The sequence below is a fragment of the Halichoeres trimaculatus genome, unplaced genomic scaffold (genome assembly GCF_033239565.1).
Source record: "Halichoeres trimaculatus isolate MK-OKI-2021-1 unplaced genomic scaffold, fHalTri1.1 fHalTri1_scaffold_5, whole genome shotgun sequence".
Lineage (NCBI taxonomy): Eukaryota > Metazoa > Chordata > Actinopteri > Labriformes > Labridae > Halichoeres > Halichoeres trimaculatus.
Window position 1 is genome coordinate 12,679,969 of NW_027437183.1, and position 22,133 is coordinate 12,702,101.

The following is a 22,133-nucleotide window of genomic DNA, read 5'->3' on the forward strand; positions in this document are numbered from 1 at the left end:
ACAGGCCAGCAGGACTTCAAGACAGACAATTAAATGACACACACTCTGTGAGCTGCCTGCTCTCTGAATATGCTCTGTCTAATTTCCCTCCCTGACTATGAAATGGAAAATTAATGCCAGGATCAAAACCAGCGCTTATAGAAGTTTTCAGAGGCACTGCTTCATTGGGTTTTAATGTCCATTAACCACGCTCAATTGCATTGTCACAAGCAATTGTCTTATCTGCTAAAAAGCAGCCATAAAATGGAAAATTACAATATGTGCAAGCTATCAGCCCGGCTCTATGGCTTTGTGGTAATTTTCAATTTAGATAACAAGTGCCTATGAATATGAAAGCAGCTCTGAATATGAATTTATAAAAGAGAAAATAAGATTAAACACCTGCATGTCAAAAGGGCGTCAAAGCTGTTTTGACTAAAGATGTAAATGTTGACCCAGAAGTCGCAGGAATTACGTGTCACAAAAAACCCCAGCAGGGCACGCACTGCTAACATTAAAAAGGTCACACTGTCAACTTTTGATAAATTGGGGCCATTTTTGAGGTTTTTCAACCTGAAAAAAAGATGATTGTGTTAATAAATGGAAGTTGCAAAACAGATGTTGACACACTTGACCTTATTTGTGACAAGGGGAAAATGAGATAGCTGAATAAAATGCCTCATTTAGTTTGTGTCTTCTCCTGGGTACCTGTTGTAAGGTGTGGAAAAGGTTGCCATCACCACATCCCTCCCGTTGATGTGGATGACATCCGTCACAGCCTGCAGGATGTTAAAGTAGAAGTGGGAGTCCCCCGGGATGGAGCAGTTCAGGCGGGACTTTAGGAAGGAGGTCCACTGTTTCTCCAGGACACGAGGAGAGCCGCCACGGTCGTTCTTACAGACCCGAGCAACCCGAGGAAACACCACCTAATAGGATGAGTCAAAACAAACAGCTTTAGGTTTAAGAAAAATGGCCGTTTCAGTTATTTCTACAGACTCTTGCTCAATTACAAAAAGATGGTTGCACAAATCTGGCATATATGTCCTTGAAATTTGATGTTACAAAATGAATGAGGAAAACATTGTCTGTTTGTCATTGTAGCCAAAAGCTGGTCCTTCTTTGCCCAGTATGCAGCTTGACAATCAGCAGTTCTGTTTTGCTAGTCATGGGTCGAACAGCTAATGATGCCCCATGTAAAAGTGAAGGCAGGCTGCAGAAAAATGAAAAACATACTTTTTCCTTCCATCCACACATCACTTAAAAAAACACATTAGGTGTAGTTTGATCGCGAGCCATAAAACTTTTTTTTTCTTTACAAGATGTTAAGTAACACTACCCAAACCTTAAAAATATTTTATGATTACATTTGTGGAATTTCCCTTTAAGGCAAGGATTCTTTTTTTTGGTTGTGATCTTGTGACTGAAATATTTTTGCCATTTTCAGACTGAGCTTTCATCTTTAGAACACATAAAACTTTAATTCTGCTTCAAAGCTCCTTGCAAAATCTCCTTTTCTTTAACTCCTTTCTTTAATTCAGCTTGTAGCATCATGATGATGATGATAACAATCTGACCACACTCAGTACCTACTCTGTCCTGCTTTCAGGGAAATGAAAGACATCACATTTTGCTCCATCAGATGATTGAATACTGAGGAATGGTTTGTGAAGGCTGAGGGCTTTAGGTTTAAAGCGGTTTAGAGATTTCCATGAAACCCTAGAAAAGTATCTAGTAATGACAAAGATGATTTAATTTCAAGCTCCAGAAAAGCCCCAAATGTACCTGAGAGTTAAACTATTATCTGAAATGTTGTTTCTTCTTTCAGCTCAGTCTGGCTGTTTGACTGACAGAAATCTCTGGAAGACACTGCACTGCGTCTTAATCCAACATTTCACCACTTTATGGCAAATTAAAGACACAGAGGAGTAAATTGAAGTGTTTGATATGCTGTTAAGGAGTCAGCACCTGGCAACCCAAAATCTAAAGTATACAGCTTCAAATCGGCGCCGGCACTGTAATTACCACTCTGCTGTAAGTTCACTCAGTCAGTATTGTAATTAGCTGTTGTCACACTATACTTACCAGCAATAAATCCAACCCTGACCTGAAATTGTAGCCCAGAGTAAACAGTGTGAATGGGAGCGAAGAGGCATTTAAACCAGATCTCTCTCTAAACACACATACACACACACACAGCCACAGATAACCACATATAAACACACCCTCATCCCTCCATGTTTTATAACCACTGGAGACGTAGCTGAAGAAAAGCAAAGAAAACACGTATAGTCCTTCAGTCTGGCTGTCAAACACACACACACACACACACACACACACACACACACACACACACACACACACACACACACACACACACACACACACACACACACACACACACACACTCTCAAGCACACACACCTACACGGGCCTGTTTAGAGAGAGATTATAGAGCTCTGAGATTATAGAAAATGTGTTACTGTGCGCACTACAGGTGAGACTGTCAAGGTAAGTGTGGGATTATGTCAGCTTTACATAAAACATTTCCTGCTGCTAAAGAGGTGCACGCTGGCCTGTGTGTGTGTGTGTGTGTGTGATTTAGCAGGACACACAAAGCAGCAAAATACCCATAGAATTCATTAACACACAAAATGCCTCACTCAAGGTTGACCAATCCACAAGTCTCTTAAATTATTCACAGTTTTGTGTATTCCAGATGACAATTCAACAATCTGACTTTCAGACTTCTGGCCTGACAAAGTTGATTTCTCAGTTTGCGGCAAAGCAGAAATGATGCTTACCCTGTCAGGAAAGGCCAATCTATTCAATAATAATGAAGAAATACCATTTGCTTAATGTTAAATCGCTCTCCACACCATCAGTTCTCACACTTACATGCATCATTATGCTGACATTAATATCAAAATACCCCGCAGATTGAGGAGCCTGATCTGTATTCATGCTGGGGAGAGCAAGAACCTGTCACTTGTGGCAGTGAATCTATTATGTCTGTGTTTCTTGTTACCTCTGCTCTGTTCTCAACTGTTCCCCTCTCTCCTTCTCATCCTCTCTTGTGTGTTTCCTTTCATGTCTTCAAAATATATCCATTTCTATAAGGTATTTTCTGCTACCTGGCATCCAATTAGACTTTTTCAGGGCAGAGTCCAAAGCTAAATTGGGGAGATTAATAGAAAAATGTCTAATAGCTGCAGAAAGCCTGACTCTCATTCAACTTCCTTATGGTTTTTCTCAGAGAAACTTGGGTGGAATTCCTCTCAGGAAGCATTGAGATGGTGGGTCAAATGGGAGCAGTGCCGGACGGATACGGATGTGCAATTCAAGCAGTATATTTAGACCTCTAAATGGGATCTGCAGACATACACGGGTTTTCTTTTTGGGTCTATTTTAGGGTCCTGCATCCTGCCTTGTGTTTATCTGTTACTGAAAAATGCTTGGCCACTTTACAGCCCCTGAAAGCCTCCTTCCAGTTATGTGATACACCCATATCCTGTTAGTTTCTTCAGGCACTTCCCAATTCTCCCAGTAAATAGGAAGTCACCTCTGATTAGACTTCAAACAACAGCAGAACAATCGGGCCTGTGCTTACCTTTCCCATTGTGTTGTACTCCATGGCAATCTCCCGAAAGAAGAAGTAGATGAAGTCGCCGTAATCGACCGCCTGCACAAAGTAGGGCTCTGTGAGAGGAGGAAAAAAATAATAAAGTATGACTCAAAGTGACGTTTTGCATTGATAAAACAGTTCTGACACCATATTTCACAGTAAACAGCCCGGATATCTGTCATATTATGCAGAAAAGCACCGAGTGTGAGCCTTGAGTGCCTCAATCTATCATCCATCATATCAGCGAAGTAATTTGCATGCAGGGAAAGAGGGAATCTCTCTATTGAGTTTTGACAGGCTGGACTTGTGCTTGTTTCTCCCCGGGGCAAAGCAATTTCCTGCCTACATCAACTCTGCCGGCACAGGTTGGCAAAACGACTGAGTCAAACAGAGCATGTAGCATTAGCATAAGTGCTCCTGCTCTTCATACTCATACATTCATATATATACACACACAAAGGAAATGCAAATCGTAAATCACACAAAGACAAACACATGGTCAAGCATGCATGTCGGCAGTAGAGTTTGTTTTCTAACTTGTCACTCAGCTTTGTGCTTTTCAGCCTCAGAGAATATGTGTGCACCCACCCCTCCTTCCTCAAACACACACTAACACACACATACACTCACCTTTAAGCCATTTGGAGTCATGTTTGACAGTGCGCAGAGTCGGGCTGTCTCCAAGGCTACGATAGATGACCGCATCGATCGCAAGAAAGTCTGTTACGGTGGCCGAGTACAGCTTGCCATCTGGAGAGGGAACACAGAAGGAAAGAGCAATAAGAGAAAAAAGATGGAGACGGAGAGTACAGAGGGACAGAAAGGGCCGTGAAGAAAGAGAAAAGGTGAAGAGAGGAGGGTGAAGTCGAAACAAAAACACAAAAAGCCACTCAGAGATTTCTGCCGTCTGTGGCCAAGGCTGGATACACAAACATGTTACAGATGGCTCAGAGCTGGAAAAGAATGAATCACACAAACCAAAGAGACTCTCTGATGGACAACAAACAGGCTGTACACACACTTAAACATGTTGCACATTTGTAACTGCTCGCTCTCCCAAACACACTTCAAACACAAGAAGGCTCTGCATACAGTTCAAGAAGAGCTCGACAGAAACCCACAGTCGCACACGTACGCACACACACATAGTTGACGAACACAATCCACCACCAGCATGACCTCAGCCTGCCTGGGCTTTAACCACAGTGGAAACTCAAACTACATAATTGAAAGGATAGCAGTCAGAGGAGCCCTGTTGATTACTCAGTGCTTCCAGCTCCTTCCAAGCAGCTCTGCTACACATTAACCGGTCGAGCTAGGCGTTTGCTCTCCTCCTCGGCAGGGACAGCTCATCAATGCGGCCGTAAATCGCTTCACAGAAAATATGAACGGGGACTGAATGTCTTTAGCGGCCTGTGGGTCGGTTGCATCAGAAGTGTTGCACCACGCCATCGGAAACCTGACTCATCCTGGTCCCGTCGGTTTGTGACTTATTTTTCATGTGAAGCATTTTGATAGAAGGCTAACGAGGGACAAAGAGAAGGACAGAAAAACCCAATAAAAGCCAGAGAGAAGGGATTACCTTTTTTCTGTTACCACAATAGTATTGATGGATTTCCAACATGCTCTAAAAAGCAGCAAATTCTTTAAGCAGAGCATTTGTGGCCTCCAGTTCAAGGTTTTCCTCTGGTGCATTTAACACAGATTGGCCTCCACTCTTGACATGTTGTCAAAGTACTGCCATTACAATAAACCGCAGGGTATTAAGAACAATATTAAATACAACCGCAACTAATCCCCTCACTCAAATAGACTCAACTATCCCATCTAGCTCCAGCCTGTTCCAGTGTTTAATGAGTGCAGATAGGAGGAAATTAGGCTGGATGTTTTTGCCTTATGGCAGCAAGGGAGTTGTAGCAGTATCACGTGTAATTCATCTTTTCTTCACTAACAGGAAAGTTTCTCCTCTGTGAAGCCACAAAAAGGGCTTCTGAAAATCACAGTCACGACGAATGTAAGAAAATATGTACGAAATAATGTACAAGGAGAAGGTTGTTTTAGCTGACTAAAAGGGCCCCAACAAGGTGATGTGGACTCTGAGTGAACTTGGGTCAGCATGTCACGAGGCTATTTATGAGAGGAATCTTTAATTTCACTCAGGCTTTTGTTGATTTATAAAGACAGACCTTCTTTTTGCTGTTGGAACTACTTTTATGAGCTTCCTCAAATCAGTCCATTAAGCCGTGTATTTGTGGTGAGTAAAATAAGGTGAACGTAGTCAAAGTTTGTCATTGTCTTTTCTATTGGCTATCTTTTAACACTTCCATGTGCCATACACACGTCATGATCGGTGTTTTTTTGTTTGTGTACTTCTGACAATCTTGTCAACTTCACTGTATTAGAATATAATGTATATCAGTTAAATCAGGGGTGTCAAACTCATTTTCACCAAGGGTCACATCAGCATGATTGCCCTCAAAGGGCCAGATGTAAGCAGAATAAAATGTAACTAAATTTAATGTAAACTAAATGCAAATACTCCCTATTGTACTTTTTGACAGCCGCCACTGCCTCATAACACAAAAGACATGCTAGTTTGTCTCCCTGAAGCAAAAACATATATTGGCCTTCCCATCTTTCTTTAAACAGCCTTCCATCTGCATCAACTTTTCACTTCCTGGACATTTTGGGATCATTGTTTCATTTCTCATTCCACTGGCTTAGATAATGGCGCTGATGTGAAAACACAGCAATATAGTGGCGGGATGCCATCACTTCTTGGGTAACATAATCAGTAGGCATTATGGGAAATGTATTTTATGATCAATGCATCTATTACAAGACAATCAGACCTTTTAAGCTCTCACAGGCCACATAAAATAGCGTGGCAGGCCACATTTGGCCCGTGGGCCTTGAGTTTGACACATGATTCCTTGAAGGCTGCTCTCATGTAACCTCGCTTATGACTCCTCATATTTCCCTCCTCTCTCCTTGATCCTCCATCTTTGAGCAGTAGTAGGGATGGGTACCTTTTACATTTGAAACGATATGGTACCAATGCCCAGTACCTGTCGACAGGTATTGGTACTTAACGATACAAATTTTTGGTACTTTTGTGTGTTCCTGTGTTGATAAATATTAGTTTGTTTGATTAGAATATCTAAGAGATTTTCAATCTAACATATTAATTTCTCAGTATATAAATCTGCAATTCTGTGTTTATGTCCAGTACAAAAAACCGCCTACTCTTCCACCCTCTCTCACAGTCACATGGATGTGCTTAGGTACCAAAACATGGTACCATTTGATTTTGCGTGGACCAGTAATCGGTACTACAGACAGAATTCAGTCAGTACAATAGACTGTAAAAAAAATGGACGTCCGCTTGCTCTTCTCGAAGTGAGGTCTCCACAAAAACTGCTCCCCCTGGTGACTGGCTGCAGTATAGGTTGGAAAATCCAGCTTTCCAGCCATTCCAGATGGGCTGTGGTCAATCTTTAAAAAATGAATACACCTCGCAGAAATGTTTCTCACGTCCAATTGTTGTGGTGATTTGAAGGTATTATTTGGCTGTCTTGCATTCAAGTCCTCTTTTTTCTGAAAAGTTTCATTTTCATTAGTTATACCAGGTTAAAAATGAGGCTTTACGTAACGTTTAACGATGGTTCACAGATGCCGTTCTCATGTTTTTTTTTTTCGGGTATTGTTAAATATGTCGGGAGGTAGAGTCAAGAAGTGATTAGACTCTCAAAAGAAAAAAATAATTATAATTTTTTGTCACCCAGCTCCACTCAGATTCTCCCAGAATCCCTCATCATCCCTACTGCACAGACTCTGGCTGTACAACTGCTCAATGGCTGCGCCTGTGATAGAGGAATTTTGGCTTCAAAACCATTCAATGATAAATGGGGAAGCCACGCTGTACACTCCATATACAGTTTATGGTCGGTACCAATAAAAGTAAAAGAGCTTTAGGACGATTCTCAACATGGTAGTTTCATAACTACTTCATGTTATACTGAGGACTGAGAAACACGTTTGAGATGCAGGGCATGGCTGTGTGAGAGTTCTCCTCCTGCTGTCTTGTGTTTTAAGTCTTCAACACATCTCAGTAAAAAAAGATAAACAAGACAAACGAGATTTACTGCATCTTACCTGCAAACAGGGCAACATTGGCGTGCTTGGCATCATATGGGCAGCGGGCCATTCCACTGATCTCCTCCCCCAGAGCCTCCAGAGTGTCCGTCTAGGGTCACAAAAGATGTCAAAGGTCAACAAAGGGTCAAAACAATGCAGTGTTGTTAAAAGAAACAATGGACCTAAAATATAGCTAAGACAGGAAGTGTTGGTTTCCAGCTGAATGGAAAGATCTGAAAGAGGAAAGTCAGAGATGCGCTCAGTTGTCAAAACAATGTCAATCTGAAGACCCCAGAAAAATAAAAAACAAACACTGGTGTGAGTCTTACTAAAGTCGTCCCAAAAAGCTGTTCAGAGTGTGTCCATTTCACTCTGACCTAAACTAATATCCTGTAGATGCCCCTCTGGCGTCCCACTGAGAACTGTCAAAGTGGCCCATCTGGGAGGGTCTGGGAAACTGTCATAGAGGGAGATTACAAAAACCCTGACATATTCCACCACAACATGTTTCACAGCATGGGTGGGTGCACTTTGCTTCCCACTGTCATCCTTTATCCTTCAACTGTCTTGGTGATAAAGTCAAGTTTTAACAACCCTTGAGACGGATCTTTAACCCATTTTACTGCGGTGCTTTCCCCTGCCCTGATTTCTGAAGTCTGTGCTTTTACTCTGAAGAGGAAATAAATGGGCACAGGGAAAATGGGTGAGCACACGGCCCTGAGCAAGGAATGCGAGAAGTTTTTTTTTTTGAGCCACAGTGGTTTTTAAATAGTCAATCATGCAGTAGTCATTATTTCATATTTTGCAGTCTCCACTTAGACCCGTGCTTAGAGCGTTTCCTTGGGCAAAACTCATTCCCTGATTTAGAGTCTAGTTTTAATTCTGCACAGAGTCGGTGTAAAAGTTGTCCTCTTCAGCACTGGGTGTAGTTCATCCAAACTCGCAGCTAATTTTATCACTCCATCACTCAGTGGTCCCATTTCCATGAGCTATTCTGAGATTTTATTCATTGTTTCACAGGCACTGCTCGTCTAGTCGAAGGCTCAGTGAGATGATCGCCCTGAACTGGAATTTCGACAAGATTTTCCTGCTTTGCACCCAGTTTGGTTGCAGTTCAGTTGGCAGTGCATGGCGGAGAATAAGATGTGGGTGAGAGGTTATTATCTTCCCAACATGGGTTGGCTTGTCTTCCCAGGATGCCTTAGGATACTCTCTTACCCTGGCTAAACACCAGAGAAACCCACAAACACACAAACACATGAAAGAAAAGAAGAAAAGCCGTGCATCACAGGCCAAAACCGAGGTCAGGAAGGATTACCCAACACACTTTTCCTGCAGAGTTCCTAACACACCGTCATTTTTCTTCCCTATCTCTAGTTCTATCTCTCCTGCAAACTACTTCCTTCCTTGTTTCCTCACTCATTCCCTTCACTCTAGACAAAGCGGAGTGTCACTTGCCAAGGCTGCAAACTGCTTACGCCGCCCTTTCTGGTCTCTAAACAGGTCATTTTGTTTTTCTATTCCTGTCTCGGCGGAAATGGTTATCATCTGCCCACTAAAAAGGTCACACACACACGCCGGCGCAATGCTGGAAAATCCTGCCAGAGAAATTGTTGAGGCTGATTTGGCAGAGAAAATTACAAGTGACCTTTTACAACAAACACAGAGGCATGGACAGCAGTGCATTTCTCAATTTCTCATTCCATCTGCCTTCTCAGAAATCAGAGGCAGAGAATACACAGAGGTGATCTTCTATGAAGATATATGTTGTTAATAGACAGGAGAGACTGTAATTATAGATTGGACTGAGTTAATCATAAGAGACGGGAGCAGCTGAAGGTCAGGTGCATCCTCTGAATCACAGCGTCTGGATGTGCAGAGCGACGGTCGAGGTTGAAACGTCAGCAGCTTGTGCCTGTGTCAGCCACCAAACACAAACACACCCTCCTCCTCTGACACATCACAAACACACTCTCGCATATCTCTCACGCCACAGCGGCTCCCCCTCCACCCCTCAATCCACTCAGTTGATTTCACAGAGGCACTGACCTCTGTCTGCTGGGCTCGGCTGCCTGTCACTGATCTATTCCTGCCGTTTGAACAGAGGAAGAAACTCCCGGCCCAGCCTCAGATATACGCACAGCTCCTGTCAAGTTTTGGAGCAACAACAGGCCGAGTGCTCACTTGTTGTTAGCCTTGTCCCAAGCAATCTGTAATAATTCAAAAAACGGCCAACAGCTTTCCATAAAACTGCTACGCTGAAACACAGCATTCTTAAACATTACCATGAAGAATTTAACGTCTTAACAGCCAGACAGATTTTTTATGTGTTGTTTACCAGGCAAACCTTATTATGCTGTAAAACTCACTGGTTGGAAAAAAAAGAAAGAAGTGCTCCAGCTTCGACGAGACACAATTCAAAGTAATGGGAGTAGAAGAGTAAGGCTGTCACAGTTTGTCAGCGCTGCCTTAACAACACACTGTTCTGCAGGGATGGGCTGTAAGTCAGCAGACAAACGTACAGTAACCTTGGCTCGGGGTGCTATGTATCTAGATGAATTAATTACTACAACAGCTCACTGGTGCTTTCCATAGGCTATATGCTAATTAATTAGACAAACACAATGTAGATCCAAAACATGCCCGTCAGGAGTGTTATAATTGGTTCAGCATCAACTTAAAAAATTCAGGGTGAGGGACACGTTCCTCTTACATTTTTGTTCTTGTGGCTTCAAGGCATCTATTCTGTATTTTGAGGGATTTGTGAAATCTTAGATGACATACTTTAGGTGAGTTGAGCCCATATCCAATTTATTAAGTGTTGAGCTGTTTCCTTGTTACTCTTACTGAAAAAGAGGATGTTTACATTTTAGATCTTGTTTACGTACGTAATTGTTCCAAATAATCTTGGAGGACAAAAGACAAACCTAAGATTACCTGAGCCTTTGTACCTCTAATTTTTTTTTTTTTATCAGTTATCTTACTGAGTTATTTTGTAAAAAAATGTTATAACACTATGAATATTGAAGAAAACATCAAATCTGATTAACACAAAGGTAATATTTTTTACACTAAGATAGGAGAAGATAAATTTGAATGCAACACAAAACCATACTGTGCAGATTGAAGTGGACTGATACACCATGAGACACAATAAGATACAATAAGACACGATACGACCTGATACAACGCGAAATGATTCAGAACCACTTTGTATGGCATGATAAGATGGGACGTGATAGGAAACATTACCTAAGGCTACTTTGCGTTACATTACATTACATAATGTGATATTTTGTTACATAACATTGAATTGTTACATTAAATTGCATAACATTACGATGGGTTTTATAACTTTTTGTAACATTATGCTACATAACATTACATCGCCTAACAGAATGTTACATTACAGTATGTTACAGTTCGTTACAGTATTTTACATTATGTTACATAATGTTACATTGCGTTATATTATGTTGCATTTAACTTTGTTAGGTTACATTATGTTGCGCTACATTAGGTTATTTTACTTTACACTACATGAAGTAACATTATGATGTGTACATCACTTTAAATTGTGTTACTTTTCTTATCTTACATTAAATCACATTAAATAACATGACATTACTATTACGTCATGTAATGTTGCACTGCATAACATTACATTGCGTTAAGTTGCTTAACGTTGCGTTTTGTTGTGTTGCGTTTCGTTACGTTTCGTTTCATTACGTTTTTTTTTATAACATTTCATTTTCGTTATGTTGTGGTTCAATACATTGCGTTTCATTGGGTTGCATTTTGTTGTGTTGTGTTGTGTTTCATTGCGTTGCATTGGGTTGCGTAGCGTTGGGTTGCGTAGCGTTGCATTGCATTGCGTTTCATTGCGTTGGGTTTCGTTGCATTGCGTTGCGTTTCATTGCGTTGGGTTTCGTTGGGTTTCGTTGCATTGCGTTGGGTTTCGTTGCATTGCGTTTTGTTGCATTGCGTTTTGTTGTATTGCGTTTTGTTGCGTTGCATTGTGTTGTGCTGCATCACATCGTGTTGCATTATGTTGCGTTACGTTATGTTTTGTTATGTTACATTACGTTACGTTACGTCACGTTACGTTACATTACGTTGCGTTACGTTACATTATGTTACGCTACTTTTAGTTTTGTTACGTTACGTTATGTTTCGTACATCACGTTACCCTGCATTACGTTACTTTATATTACATTAAATTATTTTATATTACTTTACATTGGACTTAAATTTATTCACATTAGATCTGAAAAAATAGAATAAGAATAAAACGTGATATGATACGCCTGTCACCTACCATCTGGTAGTGGTTATACATTTAGCTGCATCTATATCCTGTGCTTTATGTGTAGTGCAAATTGTATAAACATGACATAATGAAAAAGACTAAGACCAAATTGAAGAGTTTAAAGGGCCTTAAGAAAAAAAGACTGAGCATTTAAAATGAGCTGTGCACAGGAAATTTTGAAATGTCTCATTCTTAATCTAGAGACTGTCATCTCTGAAACAATCTCAGTGCTCTAACCAGTTCTGATTTTGACGGATGGCTTTGTTCTAATTGTTGGTGTCAAAGAGGTCGGCTGCTGGAAGATTCATCATTATTATAAAAAGAGTATCTCTGACACTTTGATGCATTTTTCAGATCCGGCTCTACAGTTTGCAGCTGAGAGGAGTGTCCATTTTTCCTCCTGCACAACCTTCCCCTCATCCATAAAGGTCGAGTGCACAGGATCACACCTGGGTTAGGAGCAGTTGTGTAAAGCAAACAAGGACACATCTCCCTGGGAGATTAATAGTCATGGCCCATTTCTCTGCAGCCTGTCTCTGAGCCCTGGGAGGATGAACCCTTTCCCTGACCACCTTTTACTCCGGAGCAGGAGGCTGCAGGCTTTGCAGCTGCTGAGAGAAATATGTTTGAAGAAGAAGCTCATTTATCAGAGTCCTCATAAGAAAGAATCCAGTCAGGATATATGAATACCTTTGACTAGTTTTATGTCAAAGAGCTTGATTATGCATTACCTTTTTCAGAGTATTAATTATTTTCTTTGTAATGGACACGGCGGTCATGAAAAAGCTGTATCAAGAGAGGAAGAGACGGTTGTATCTCTTACTTGCTCAGAATTCAAATGGAAACACTTGGCATGCATAGAAATTTCCCAGCACATCTCCGTCCACCAGTATGAGGTCCAGGATGCATCACCTGGGACCCTCTGCCTCCCAGCTTCCCCACCGATTCCCCCCACTTCGCCTGGCAACAGGCGATGAAACTGACTCCAGTCATATATCAGCCCAGCTGGATGGGGTGTTTATTATTACAGCGCAGCAAGGGAGTGACAGAGGGAGAAAGCAACAGAGGGAAAGATGGCGGGCGGAACGGTGGGAGAAATGGAGGGGGAGAAGGAATTAGGGCTGGCAGGAGAGGGGGGAGGGTGGGAGGAAGGATGAATAAAAGAAGAGTGGGAGATGGGTACTCTGAGGTGACGAGGGAGAGGTCCATGCCAAGGTGTCTTTCTGTGTTTGCTCTGTATGGATGCATACGTGTGTCAGTGTTTTTGTGCTGACATGAGCAACACGAGGTGATGGGCGAGGAACGAGAAGCAGCTAATGAAGACAGAAAAAAAGAGGAAGAAGGTAAAATAAAAAGGTAAACAAGGTGTTGCAGCAGAAGACAGCATTGGCGTCTGCTGGTTTAGCCGGGTGCCCTCCCTGCCCCCTCAAGTCTCTCTCTTTCCCCACCTCTGCTCCCCCCTCCACCACCCTGCCCTCCCCCCTGCTTGCCCTTGCAGCGTTGTTGATTAATGTGGGATGAGGCTGGCCCCGAAACAGAAGCTCTTTTCAGCGCTGTCACACTGGGGAGATGGAGAGGCAAACTGTGGCCAAGGTGGATTTAACCACAGACAGACACACACACAGATACACACACTATGATACACACACTTTTGACCAGGCAGAGTGGATGAGCCCAGCACGCCATCAAAGGCCTGGTATCTGCCCAGAGAGTCTGCCAGGCTGCCAGCAGAACACAGTGTGTGTATGATTTTGAAAATGTGTGTTGTATGTTTGCCTGTTTGCACAGTTGTCAGTGTTTGGATGGGTGTACACACACTTCTGTTTCGTCCATACACTTGTGCCCTGACATTTGTTTGTGCATTTGTAGGTTTGTGTAGAAGCGATTAGTGATGATTTTAACGACTTTTGAAATGCTGTAAATATTTCACTCTTTAGACATGAAGTCATGGTGTATTGATTTGGTTTGTGGTCTAAAATTGTTATTTTATTCTACTACAATAATTATAGTGAAGGCAATAGAATCATTTCTAGAAGACGGAGCAAATTCATTTACATTTACTGAGAAAATTTATGGCTAATTAGATGGAGCAAGTTTAAAATATGCAGTAATATTGCACTGAGCGCTCAAATGAAATAACTGTTTTTCGTCCAACTCTTATTGACGGATATGCTGCTTTAATGAATTCTAAACAAGTGTTTCTCATTTTTTTTATAAGTTCATGCTACCAGAAGTCAACATGCAGTAATTTATGACAGCAAACCCAGATTTTCATGTTTGCAAAAGCATGTGTGCCTGTGCAAATGCATGTATCCAAGCGTCACTGTGTTTTACTGCACTTTCCTTCACTTCCCCTTTTACTCCACCAGACTGGCAGCAATCTCACTGCAGCTCACAGCTAAAACACAAACCTTGAAACCATAACCGGAGGAGCCATAAAAGCTAACCACGCCTGATAAATGCAGAGACATAAATTCCACTTTCCCCTGCAGGAGGAGTCGCTGAATTGAAAGACGTCCGCTCTGCGCGCTTAGCATGCCGAACCGCAGACGCAACCGAGCGGAGATGTCTTGTTTGACTGGTAAACAGATCTAGTGAAGCAAAGCAGGAGAGTTTTCCCCACAGGCCACCTAGATAACATCTCAGTGTGCCGTGACCACCGCATCATCCTAACAAAGCAAACAATAGCATCCTTCAGGACGAAACCTCTTTCTGTCTCTCGCCTGTCTTTCTGATTATCCCTACATCTCTCTTTCCAGCCTGTACCATGTTGTTTTTATCTGATTCCTCTGTATGACAGCTCATAGCCCCTCTGGATACTTGGATGAAATGACAGTGACGTTTGAAACCACATAAATCGTACTTTTGTTTGTCTGGAGAACATTTCAGGCGTACTTTGTTTCTGCACATGTGATAAAAGTTGAATGAGTACCGTAACACTGAGCTGCTTTGTTCCTGTGGCATGTTTTTCTGTCTTTTAAGTCAGCCCAGCGTCTTCAGGTACTTAAAATTGTTTCATGAATGAGCTAAGAATCACTCAATGGAATGGAAAATGCTCACTTTTAACACGAAGGCATCAAAAACAACGGATATATGTCACTAGGGAAGGAACAAATTGGGACAGTTTTGGCAGCAGTTACAAGACAGCCTGTCAACTTCTCGTGTTTGTCTTTCTGCCTGCTTCTTTTTTTTTTTTTTGTCTGCTTCCCTGTCTGCTGATCTTTCTTTTTCCCTCCGTGTCTATCATTTCAGACGTCTCTATTTTTGGTGATAATGTCAACCCAAAAGTCTACCTGCTCTGTCTTGACTCCAGGTCATTAAAAATGCCTCTTCGCACGGCGGTTTTGCTTCGCCTGAAGGAATTTTGAAACCATTCCAAACATGCCCGCATGAATATGACCAGCAGGGCATCTGTTTACAGGAGAAGGTTGAGTCAGATTTTAGGACTGGGCCTGATTGTGTGTGAGTAAGTGTGTGCAAGAAGGAAGGTGGTTGGGTTTCTCAGCTTCTAAATCGAGCGTGTCAAAGTACACCTGGAGATAAAGACATAGGAGGAGGGCTTGCTGAGTTGTGAAAGTCATCCATCCTTGTCCATCACCTCATTGCTTCACCCTCCAACCCACCCTCCTTAAAACAACACCCACATAGTTTGGGTTGAGAAATTGTCTTGAGACGGTGTGTGACAGAGAGAAAAAAAAAAGAAAAAGATAACAGTGATAATAGGAGTCCTTAGTGGTCATGCATATAGGGAAGAGCAATATGTCTGTATGTCAGTACATCTGTGTGTGCATGTGTGTACGTGAGCGTATCCCTACCTTGTAGGTTCGACAGGAAGGGTTGAAAGCATTCGTTCCACACACAAACAAGGTGTCATCGTTTTGCTGCAGGAGGACTTTGATGAAGTTGTGACACTCGTCCTTCAGGCAGAGGAAGAAAGACAGAAAAAGATATGGTGACATTTGAGTCTTTTTTTGATTTCACACACAGAGCCATGTGCGGTCTCTGAGACAAGACACTCTTTCTTTGCTGTCTTCTGAAATACAGCATGAGGTATTATACACAGAAGATGAGACAGGTGTTTATCAAACTTAAAGCATAATAACACAACATGAAGCATCAACCTCATTGTACACTGAGAAACATTTTAACCTTGCTTTATTACCAGGCTCTGTTCATCCTGATTGGTCAAATCCAAGCGGCAACCTCCAGTCTAAGAATATGGGACAATGGGGAAGTGCTAAAATCTGCTGTTTCTTGAATGTCTGCTTGAGGCTGGCTCCTGAACTACACAAGTCACATACAAACCCAGCCAAAAAAAGCTGTTTTTAAAGCAGAAATTAACCTTTATACAGCCTGATTCAAAAAATGTCCCCTGTCTGAATCGTCAGGTTAAGTATTGGCAACCACTGTACTGGGAGTGAATTTTCTTCTAACTCTGTGGTTTAGAGCTCGCCCAATCAGAGGCACAGCTCAGGGTCACGTGACCGACAGGTGCCCTATAGCTGTACGCGAAGCCCTTGCCACTCCCAATATGGCCACTATAGCTGATGTGCTTCAGTTTTTGTTTCAGACGGGTGACGTCGAGAGACTACCTCCATGTTTTATACAGTCTATGGTCAAATCCATTAAAAAGGTGATGATAAGCAGTGCTTGGTACAGCGACAGTACTGAAAGTTGTGCCAGCTTGATTTTTCTTTAAAGGGTTAACAGCTGCAAAACTCAAAGAGGAAAAAACATTTTCTTTGAGTTAATTTTTGGGCATTTTCACCTGCATTAGATATAAACTGTGGAGACTAAAGAGTGGGTGATGAGATACAGCAAACAGTTGAGGCTGGGTGTCAAACCAGCGACCTCTACAATGAAGACTAAAGCCACCATAGACGTGGCACATGCTCAAACAGCTAGTTCAAAGGCACCCCGGAAATGTCCACTTCACTGTTTATTTGCCCCACTAGAAAACTAATAAGAACCTGAACCCTAAACATGACATAAGGAGAAATGTTTTCTCAAGTGGAACGATTGAAAAAAATAAATAATAAAATAATCTCTTGATTAACAATTTGTGCAAACTTATTTTTGGGTCACCTGGTAATGAGCAGTTTAATGAACAATAAACAGAAGGTTACGCAATTAAGTATCCCAACAGGTTGAATAAGACCTCAATCTGATGCGAAGCATTCAATATACATTACCCTTTACCTATCATGTGATTTTTCTGCATCTTTTAATGAATCAAAAACACCAAAGAAATCTTTTATAATTTGCATGTTAGCTTTTTCAATAGTTTTGTCAGCTCTACTAGAGAAAATGCAGTTAAACCACTGCCTCATACAAAGATAATCACTTCTGTGCTCTTTAAATTGTCATATGAGCTGCAGGTGTGCTATTACACCTGCAGGGTCTGTGTGTATACTGTGTGTGAGAATGTGTGTGAAAGACAGGAGCAGACAGAAACGGCAAGAAATGACACCTTGAACACCTGCATTGTGTAACATCTGATCTCTAAAGTGCTGACTGCTGGAAATCGAGGTAATATATGTCTTCAAGTTTAAATAAAGTGCAAGGTTCAACTTCACAAAGTTGTCGTGTGAGTGTTTTCATTGTGTGATTTCTCTACCTTGTGCTTCCCTTTCATTCTGCACGTGTCCACGTCCGCCTGCCGGGACTTCCATGTCATTTTCTGTAATTAGAAAAAAAAGGTAGAAGTATAGTGAGGAAAAAGAGGGAGAGATCAAACAGGGAGCAAAGGAGATAAACATTGAGGTAGAAAGAAAACAGAAGGCACCACAGAGCTCAATAACCAATCTATACTGGGATCAATAATCATCATCTGAGATTCTCCATTATCGATTCGTCTAATGAGGCACCTGCTCTGAGGTGAACTTTGTTCTAAGCGCTGATTGGAGATCAGTTTACCTCCTTGAACTTCTAATTCTCTGCCCAGGAGGAGGAAATATGATACTGACCCCAGATCAGAACAGAGTCCGTCCAAGGACAGATCTCCCCTCCCAGAGCTCATTTCTGTGGATTGATAGGCTGGCCATCCTTGCACACACATACACACGCAGAAACACAAACACACATTCCTGCATACACACACTAACACACACTGGCTGCCTTGGCCTCCAGGTCAGCCCTTGCCAATACCTGCCAGTCAACTACAAACACACAAACGAATAAGCAATCTTTCACTGTCACACACACTTATCAGTCAATGCTTGGTTATATCTGCAAACACACACACACACATTTCCACTTTTTCATCCCTCCCCAGTGTGGCCTGAGGGTCAGTGCTGGGCCGCCCGGTTCAGACCGCCGCTTACCCGCCGCTGTTGTACAACATGTTTGGAGCTGGGCTGCTGATTAAAGACCCTCAGTCATCAATCAATCTGCACGTCTCCCAGCAGCCCTTTCATCTGCAGCCTGCTCTCATTAAGACCCACTCACTGTGCTTTGACATTGAAGTGGATGAGGTAGAGGGACGGCGGGTTGTTGTATACACCAGAATGGCCTTGTTTGAATTGTGTTTGCATGCATTACGTTGAGGGCAAGTGATGGCAGCGTGGAGTGGTTGAAATGGAGCAGAGAGTGGGTTATTACAGCCGAGGGCCTCTGTGTAAATGTGAGGTGCTTTTTGAATTATTTCAAAACATGAGATCTACTGTTTCTGCATCTATAATCTCTTTTTTCCTACTTCCCTTCCCCCTGCTTCTCCACTTCCTCTCCCGCCTCCTCAGCTTCCGTTACACATCCTTCAGATCTGTGCTTGTCCCACTGCCGAGCGTGGATGACGTAGGTCAATCACTCGCTGATTGATTGGATAATGTTCTTAGCAGGGTCAGCAGGGCAAGCACGGCAGGCTCACACCGGTGAGCGGGTGAGTAAGACGGCTGGCGAGGTAGACACCCACGTGCGCACAGAAACACACTGGGAGCCAGGTTATTAGGGCCACGTTGTCAATCACAGCATGCTGAGAACAAGTCGTCCTCCAAGAGACAGACGTCTCACTCACCTTACTGAAAAAGATCTCGTCACTGTTGGCAGTGTCTGTGTCCACCGTGTATATGTGATCCCTGCAGGCAGAGGAGGGAGAGGGGGTAGTGAGGGATTTAGGAAGAAGAGGGAGAGGAGATGAGAAGATAAGAGGTCAGACGGCAGCAGACAGTCAAAAATTCAACAGACAATAAAACACATTTCTTCTCTTCCCTCTGTTTTCTTCCCCTGCAGGCAGCAAACAACATCAGAAAATGAGTCTTTGTGTAAACTTTGTTCAAACTTCAAAAAATGACAATAAACAAAAGGAGGCCAGAGCTATTTGCTCTGTCAGACAGAAACAGTCAACAAAGGTTTAGAGCGCTGTGGCGCAGGCCTGAGGACAAAGCCTCTTTGTCCCACAGAAAGGTCTTCGGGGGTGTAAGGGAGGAGGGGGAGGTTGAGACGGGAGGTGCCAAGTCACTCAGAGCTGTTCAGGTCAATTAAGCCTAGTGTTTGAGCCACAGGAAATCTATACTAACACTCATTACAGCTCAGACAAGTGGACTTGTGTGTGCCGACCTGGAAACATACAACCTTCTCCTGTATTACACAGTCCAGCCATAAAGGCCCCAGCAGGGCATATGGAAGACATAAAAACCACAAGGGTTAACTACATCTCAGGCAGACGCATCGGCTGGTGGAGCAAGCGTGGAGCTGCACCTACTTACCGTGAAGAATTAGGGTGCAGACACAGGGAGGGAGGGCGCAGCAAGGGGAGGGAGAAGGTGTAGAGGTGGTGTGAGCGGAAGAAACGCACAAAAAGGGGGATTTTCCTCATTTGAGGAGAGAACTAAAGGTGACCGTGCCAAACGATGTAGCTGCTTTAATTTGTTGGAGATTAGCCGTTCAACGTGTTTTTAATCAAAGTGTATAACAGTGGCATCGTCAGACTCGCGGCTTAATTACGTTCTAGCTCCCCATCCTGCGCTCAGACACTCAGCCCGCCTTGCTCTCTCATTAACTAAATCTAATAAAGTCTTTGGAGGAACAGGCATCTTGAAATGAATCCACTTATATCGCTTTCCTGGGGGCCAACACTGTCTCCTGAAGGATAAAACACAGCCTACTGTACATTATCAGCCACCACACTTAAATTGAATAATTAATCTCTAAGAGCAGCTGAAATTAAGAAAACACCGATGCCTTTTCGGAAGGAGACGACACATTTACAGTGAGGTCAGAGGCTCACTCTGTCAATTCAATTAGGTTTCTGGTCTTTGCTTCTTCTTCGCTCAACAAGGGACAGTTTGTTTTTGTTGCAGTGGGGTTGTGTGAGGTACTTGTCAACATTAAGTGCATTACCCAGAGGGGATGCTGGTCAGTTAAGCCTCTTTGTTGAGAAACCATCCACAGAACCAAAACAGGAGCTGGGTTAGCAGATGCAGCAGACTAGGTCACATTTACTATGTGTGTTAGCATTTGAGAAAGTCTAATGTAACTATATGGACATGAAAAGCCACTTTTTTGTACGACCTTCAAAAAAAGTTGATATTTTTGATATCAGTCTGAAATAAATTCAAGCATATTGTGATTGTCACGCCACACTTAAGTCCTTTAATTTTTTACTCCCCTTCAGCAGACTGCCTGCTAGAATTTGGTGTTAGTTGCAGGTTTGTACAATAATTTGTTACCTGACAGTGTTGAAAATTATGATGACCCAGTACATATTTCATATTCTGGATCTTTGTATCTAGAATATTGGCAGGATCTGGATTGTACTTTTACATATGTCATAAATTATGGTGACCTTGTCTTGTATTGTTTTGCAGAGCAATCTGACCATTTATGACCATTTATGGAGTTATATACACATATGGGGAAAACGCCCCCTATCACTCAATGATAAAGAATCCTTTAAAAAAAATCCTGGCTCCAGATGGTGATCCAGATCACCTCCAAAATTTAATCACTTCTTCCTTATCCTATTCTGAAAAAAAAAAGGCCTAACTATCTCTTTGAACAATGTTAGTCCAAACTTTAATCTCATTAACTATATTCACAAATCTTCTAGCCTGTTGTTTCAGCTGACAGTTGGTGCAAAGTCTAAATTTTAGTCATGTGACCTACTTCGTGTTACGACCCTTTGAAATTGTTTAGTTGTTGAACTTTTTTTTGTTTTGTTTTGTTTTGTTTTTACAGACCCAGAACTTCTGCTCTTTCTTTACGTTGCTTACCCAAAACAGGCTAAAGAACTATCACTTTTATTATCCACAGAGCAAATCTGGGCTTTTTTATCGACCATTATTTTGCCACGGGGGAGAAAAAGAGAAAAATAGTGAAGTCAACTTGAGGTCAGTGAGATCCATCCTTTGCCCTCTCTGGAGTCAAGTTCACTGGTCTCCAACACCAGATGCTGACTGTCACTGTGCACTCTGCCATGACTAAAAATCAAGCTTTCTCAGGCTAAAACGCAAACTGTGCTGCAAAGTGTTTTTCATTAAGCTTCTCTGGTAGCACTAACATAGCACTACTCAGGCTAATTGATCTGTATTGAATTTCCACGGCTCCTTAAAACAAGCCCGCTGTGTTTCAGTGTTTCTTTCACCTTGCTGCCAGGGTAACTGGATACATCTCCAGGCAGGGTGGTGGATTTGATTAGTAAAATGTCTGCTAGATTAAAAAAAAAAGGAAAAGACTCCACCTCATCATGTTTAAGAGAAGAAGAAATATTTAAATGGAGACTTTAAAGTGATGGGTGATAACGAGGATGGATGAGTATAATTTTCTTTGACTTGTTCTTTTAACTTCAATTAAATCTTCATATTAAAATTCAAACTTTATATTAAAAAGACAAAACTAAATCAAAAGCCATTAAATCAGAGGATTACTTGGCGGATTTAGTATAATCCTGTGGGCAATTTTAAAACAGCTCATGAGCAATCTGTAATTGACTGCTGCAGAATATTCGACAGCACCCATCCCCGGCTCTGCTCCCTGACTTGTGCGTGTCTGGTTTTGGGTGCTGACAGGATCCCCGAGGGGCCGAGGTCTTCATGGGGATTTCAGTTCCAGCAGAGATTAGAGGGAGCCGAGCGATGAGGCGTCCCTCAA

The 22,133-nt window shown here is 42.2% G+C and overlaps 1 protein-coding gene across 2 annotated transcripts in view; it reads right to left on the minus strand.

The window, feature by feature from the left end:
- sema6a (sema domain, transmembrane domain (TM), and cytoplasmic domain, (semaphorin) 6A) overlaps window positions 1-22,133 on the minus strand; it is a 126,994-nt gene that overhangs the window by 40,938 nt on the left and 63,923 nt on the right. For both annotated transcript variants that reach the window (XM_074669512.1, XM_074669513.1), the window contains exons 4-10: window positions 19,060-19,120; window positions 17,665-17,727; window positions 15,863-15,964; window positions 7,757-7,847; window positions 4,232-4,351; window positions 3,587-3,675; window positions 688-905 (exon numbers count right to left, since the gene is read on the minus strand). In XM_074669512.1, coding sequence (XP_074525613.1) covers window positions 688-905; window positions 3,587-3,675; window positions 4,232-4,351; window positions 7,757-7,847; window positions 15,863-15,964; window positions 17,665-17,727; window positions 19,060-19,120 — 744 coding nt within the window. The remainder of the gene's footprint in view (window positions 1-687; window positions 906-3,586; window positions 3,676-4,231; window positions 4,352-7,756; window positions 7,848-15,862; window positions 15,965-17,664; window positions 17,728-19,059; window positions 19,121-22,133) is intronic.